The 6,189-nt window shown below is 34.2% G+C and overlaps 1 protein-coding gene across 1 annotated transcript; it reads right to left on the bottom strand.

Annotated features, from left to right (window-relative positions):
• Window positions 1–1,543: 1,543 nt before the first annotated feature.
• LOC149771133 (uncharacterized) lies at window positions 1,544–4,096 on the bottom strand. Its single transcript, XM_089948827.1, has one exon. It carries the CDS (start codon window positions 3,783–3,785, stop codon window positions 1,785–1,787), a length of 2,001 nt encoding a protein of 666 aa, XP_089804953.1. The 5' UTR covers window positions 3,786–4,096; the 3' UTR covers window positions 1,544–1,784.
• Between the last annotated feature and the right edge of the window lie 2,093 nt (window positions 4,097–6,189).

Here is a 6,189-nt window from a genome sequence, read left to right as displayed (position 1 = left end):
TCTAGAAAAGTTGTTGTTTTGTGTTACTGATAGTTGCCTTTATAGGCTCGTTGAAAACGTGTTCAGTTTGTCCATATAATTATGAAATGTGATTTTCATCATAATGGTTTCGGTGAAGTTTAGAATAAAATTTAGTACCTGACTCCAATTGCCTGGTTATATGTAAACATTTAGCTTGAACGATTTCCAAAGCTTTAGAGCAATGAAATGAAGAACATAGTTTCATCTTTTCAATAAAGATGCAGAAGTTTCCCCCGCAAACTCGAATTTTCAAAGCAAATGGGATAGTTTTGTTTTCCAGAGTAGGTTACATAATCTGCCAAATGATGTTCCTCTCTGACTTTCTATTTACTGAGAGATCCCAGATTGGAGAAAGGATACGTATTGTCTATTTAGAAGAAGGCTGTATATATATATATATATATATATATATATATATATATATATATATATATATATATATATATATAAAGCTAAGTAACAAAAACGAGCGAAAGCCAAGATGTTTTGTACAATGCAACAAATAATTAATTTCCCTAGAAAGAAAATAAATTTCGGTATTGTTGATATGCCTGTAGTGGTTTGTATTGTGGATGTGTGCCAACAGCCTTTTAATGAATCACAATAATATGATCCAAGATGTCCTTGTTTTATTTTATTATTTCAAATTAATGTTTCTGTTCAAGAATATTGAGCACTTTGTAATTAATGTGAATAATAATTTGAATGAACCCAAATAAAACTAAACTGAACACAACAAACATCATTCTGCTTCAGATGTTATAGCAAGAATGAATACTTGTTCAAGTATTAGGACCAGGGTAAAACAATTCATTTCTTGAAAATTCTAAGTTGTCAACAAGATAAAATCTGTTATCAAAATATAACTAGAACATGGTAAACATTAGGGAAATAAAAGTGTTCCTGAGTCAGATTAAGATAATGATCTTAATATCTAACCTACATTCATAGAGAAATATATAAAACATGTTGTTTACAAAGCAACTATTCTAGTCTTATATACATGGACTTGATTTTGGACAAGGTCAGTTAAAAAATACAATTTATACATAACAGATCATCATGATGATAACATTAGCAAACAATACAAAATTAAATACAAATAAGACTGTTATGGGATTTTATATTAAAGCCAAACTTAAAGCTTATATGCTGCAAATAATTCAAATATACTGCTTATCAAAACAATTGTACACCTGTAAATCCAACCAATGACAAAATAATATGTATAATATATAACTTAACCCAAGAGGTTGTTGGGGTAACACAATTGACGTTTGCTGTTCTCTCTCTCTCTCTCTCTCTCTCTCTCTCTCTCTATATATATATATATATATATATATATATATATATATATATATATATATATATATATATATATATATATATACATATATATATATATATATATATATATATATATATATATATATATATATATATATATATATATATATATATATATATATATATATATATATATATGGCGTAGTCTATGTTTCTGTGTGAATAAAGTCAAGAAAATGTCAAGATATTTTATTAAATCTCATCATGATATAGGCTATTTACGTTATTTCGGTGATGTACCTGGAATATTACGCCAGGCATGAGCATCATCGAGATTGCTATTTCATCTGGACGTCAATAACCAGATGCACGGGAAAAGCTAAAAGGGATTCGTTTCAAAACGCGGTCCTTACTGACAAATGCTGCATATGTGTCTACTAGTATAGTATGAAATCTACCTATACACATATCACCCTTCAAAACTCGCCATTTTGCAACAATGACTTGATTGCCTCTTTGAAGTAGTTTCCAGATTCGGCATGTCTTCTTAACAATTGATGACATGAATCACCCAAATGCAAGATGTTGAAATCATTTGTTGTCTTGAGCACTTCCATGTTTTCTGCCACAAAAGTTTGCATCTTATTCAAAACATCTTCACATTTTGCAGCATCCCCTAACCTGAAGAAACAATGAAATTGCATAAAGAAGGCATAGAAGAGGGGATGGATAAATAAAGTATCTCCGCCGTAGGGCTTTTCCTGAATCGTGGCCGGAAAAAGACATGACAAACATGGCAAGATGACAGCATCCAATGAAATGTAATTTTTCAGCGTCTCATTCAGAGTTGGTCTTGGAGAGATTAGTGGATAATTATCATCTTTTGGTGTCTTGGACCGATTCCAAAACGTGTAATGAACCACCTGAGATGTGTATCGTGTCTGAACTTCCTCGGTGATTTCCAAGGCTTCTTGATATCTTTCTACGTAGAAATAAAATGTACATAGCAGAAGCTTACCTGTTGAGTGAGTTAATTCTGCATATTTTTTCAAAGTTTCTTCGACCCTTTTTATGCCAGATGGTGAAAGTATCCCATCCATTCCTGAGTCAGATTGAGATTCGCAGAAGATGACAATTGATAATATGGCTTCCAGCTCTTGTTCAAGGAACTTGCAGACATCTGGGAACATGTCCTTGTCGTCACAACATTTCAACTCATTTATTCCTTGCATGAGCTTATCTTTGTTGTCCTTCATGTTCGAACCCCTTATTGAGTTGTAAATGAAATGGCGAGCTACGCTAAGACTATTTATCATAATATGATAATAATATATATCATTCTTGTCCACCTGCAAAAGTTTTTCTTTAATCAGCTTCCGAAAATTTTCATCTCCTGCTACGGCATACATTTTTAGCTCTTTATGAAGTATAGCAAGTGTCTCCTCTGCTTCGACTGCCTTGGCATCCATCATATTATTTTCGGGAATGAAAAAATTTTGAATACACTTTTCTTCGATACATGTAATTAGTTTTGATAATAATCTGTCCATACATGCCAGTAGATTCTGTGGCTGCCAGAAGGTACTATCAGTTTCTTCAATTAGCCAGAACATTGCTGATTTAATGAAATAGGATGAAAATAGATCTGGAAATTTAGGATCAATGAATGCATGAAAAAAGAGTTTCATACACTCAATGCAAGCAATCTGAGTGCCGTTTAATGACCAAATAAGAAGACACTCCGCCTTGGAAAATGAAATTCTCCATTCCAGCTCCAAATCTGTCCCGCGCGAAAGGCGATGCCCTATAGGTACTAAATTGCAGCCAACCGCCTTAATTTCCTCGATCAATTCTTTCGTTGGCCAGTTAAAATTCCTCTTTCTTTCGAGCCACTCTTTGGCGACTTCTGGCCACTCACCCCTGAGACAAAGCACAGTATCAATTTCTGCCACATCCTTATCAGCAGCATATCTAGCGACAGCAGATGGACCATGAGAAGAAATCTCATTCTTCAATCCTTGAAGTGGAATTACCTTTTTCATATGATTATCCCAGTATTTCTTTACAAGAATGTTTGATAGGTATTTAGAGTTATATTTACTAAAAGTTTCGCAAAGAGATCGCAACCCATCTCCAACGGAGGCAAATTCGCTCAAATCATTCCAATCGCCTTCCAAGATTTTAACTCTTGTGTACCCCGAATGAACTTCATCTGTATCCATAACTACATATACCACTGTATTGTCACTTTTTAATCCAATCTGCCCTTCATTAGAAAGTGTGAGTATCCCACCAGCTTCATACATAAAATCAGTGTCAGACTGTATACTTGATATACCTTCGGCACGGCTTCCTGAGTAGAATAATGGTACCTTCCAAATTTTATTAATGACAAAATTTAGAAGCTTTGTTCTCATTACACGCTTTGTACTATATTCTATTGTTTGTTTAACATATTCTACACTCTCGGTCTCCATCTTGTAAACCGGATCGAAATGTTAAGGCGTATAAAACTCCATGTTATTGTATAATTTTTCTTCTACAATTCGTCCAGATATGTTGCATACAGATTTCCAGAGAGCCTATTTATATCATAAACTCTAGGATTAAATTTCCATATTCCATGTATGTCTCCAGTTATAGCCGCTTTTAAAGTTCTGCTCAGTTATAGTTCAATTTCGTAAATATGAAATACAAACTTGATTCCCATTCCAGATCAAAGAGTTTTATCTCCTCAGAGAATGTTTCGAAATAATCACATTCTATCCAGATCTAAACCGGCTGTTAGGCTTAATAGATTAAAACAGCTCACCGTTTATGTAGTTTCGTATGCATATATCTCTTTGTAATGGTTTAGACAACAGTTCCACAATATTTCATAAAATCTTTGACAATAGTACTGAATAAAGGTTTGTTCATGTACGTCAAGTTCATTCACACTCGACAGACTCTTTTATATGTGTCATTGATTTTCTTTGTTCGCGACATTTAAATAGAGGAACTTCAAATTATTTTATATTGAAAGACGGATTGCATTCCAGGTAGATAATTAATGTGTTCCTGACTTACTTGTGATATTGTGTAATGAATGTCTTCGTGGAATTGTTATTATACGGTTGGGAAATATTTAAGGGACCTAATTTCTGTCAGATAAAAGATCGTAAGTAGTATAGTTTGTCATTTGATAGTCTAGGTGAACCCCATGTAAAACATTGTGGATGACTCAACTTTACACACTCCAGCCAGAAATGCTGGAACTTGAAGACTTGGCACTGCTCAGCAACCACCAGTTCAAGCTCACCCTGTTGTCAAACCAAATGATGTAGCTAGCCACTTATTACAAGTGGCAAAAGCACCCCTGGAGAGACAGCACCAAGGTCAAGTACGAAATGAATGGTGACAATACTGCCGATGGAAGTCAGATGAACTAGATCAAAATACTCCAGAGGCATTTACAGCAACAGAACTTGAAACAGTGCTATGCAGCATCAAATCATCAGGATATTTTAACATCCTGTCTGAGTTCTTGAAGCATTATGGCCCGAATGCAATGGAATGGCTTGCCGCTTCTTACAACTGGGTTGTTTGGGAAAAGTGCATGCCAACTTTGTGGTGCTAGGCAAAGATTAGTATGATCCCAAAGCCTGGAAAAGAGTTATCAGCTGATCTCCTTGCTTTCACTCTGTTTTAAAGTACTGGAGCCCCTGAATCGCCAGAGAATATCATAACTGTTGATCAGGCAGGCTTCCCACATGGCAGTAGCACTTGCAATCAAGTCTCTGTCTTTACTAAATTTGTTGAAATTTTTTCACAGGAACATTCAAACTTGAGTTGTTTTCCTTCATTCAGTCAACAGTGGTAACATGGAGAGTTTCAAAATGTTGGTTAAAATATACAAGTATTCACACCTCAGCATAGTTAGTTTATTGTATGCAAGTATTTACACCTCAGTATAGTTAACTTACTGTATGCAAGTATTCACACCTCAACATAATTAGTTTATTGTATGCAAGTATTTACACCTCAGCATAGTTAATTTACTGTATGCAAGTATTCACACCTCAGCATAGTTAATTTACTGTATGCAAGTATTCACACCTCCGCATAGTTAGTTTACTGAATGCAAGTATTCACACCTCAGAATAGTTTATTGTATGGAAGTATTTACACCTCAGTATAGTTAGTTTATTGTATGAAAGCATTTACCCCTCACTATAAATAGTTTATTGTATGCAAGGATTCACACCTCAGCACAGTTTATTGTATGCAAGTATTTACACCTCAATATAATTAGTTTATTGTATGCAAGTATTTACACCTCAGTATAATTAGTTTACTGTATGCAAGGATTCACACCTCAGCATAGTTTATTGTATGCAAGTATTCACACCTCAGTATAGTTAGCTTACTGTATGCAAGTATTCACACCTCAACATAATTAGTTTATTGTATGCAAGTATTTACACCTCAGCACAGTTAATTTACTGTATGCAAGTATTTACACCTCAGCATAGTTAATTTATTGAATGCAAGTATTCATACCTCAGAACAGTTAGTTTATTGTATGCAAGTATTTACACCTCAGAATAATTAGTTTATTGTATGCAAGTATTCACACCTCAACATAGTTTATTGATGCAAGTATTTACAGCTCAGCATAGTTAGTTTATTGTATGCAAGGATTTACACCTCAGTATAGTTAGCTTACTGTATGCAAGAATTCACACCTCAGCATAGTTAGTTTACTGTATGCAAGTATTCACACCTCAGCATAGTTAGTTTATCGTATGCAAGTATTTACACCTCAGTATAGTCGCAGTTTAAAATAAAATCTTAAAGGAGTGCAGCCAGGAAAATTACCTTTACTAAACTAACTGATCG

This window comes from Sinohyriopsis cumingii, unplaced genomic scaffold (assembly GCF_028554795.1).
Source record: "Sinohyriopsis cumingii isolate HCF-2022 unplaced genomic scaffold, ASM2855479v2 utg002115l, whole genome shotgun sequence".
Taxonomy (NCBI): Eukaryota; Metazoa; Mollusca; class Bivalvia; order Unionida; family Unionidae; genus Sinohyriopsis; species Sinohyriopsis cumingii.
This window is presented reverse-complemented; position numbering and strand designations above follow the sequence as displayed.

Excerpts from the sequence above, each read along its gene's own strand:
- LOC149771133 (XM_089948827.1), bottom strand. The coding sequence starts at position 3,785 with ATGGAGACCGAGAGTGTAGAATATGTTAAACAAACAATAGAATATAGT.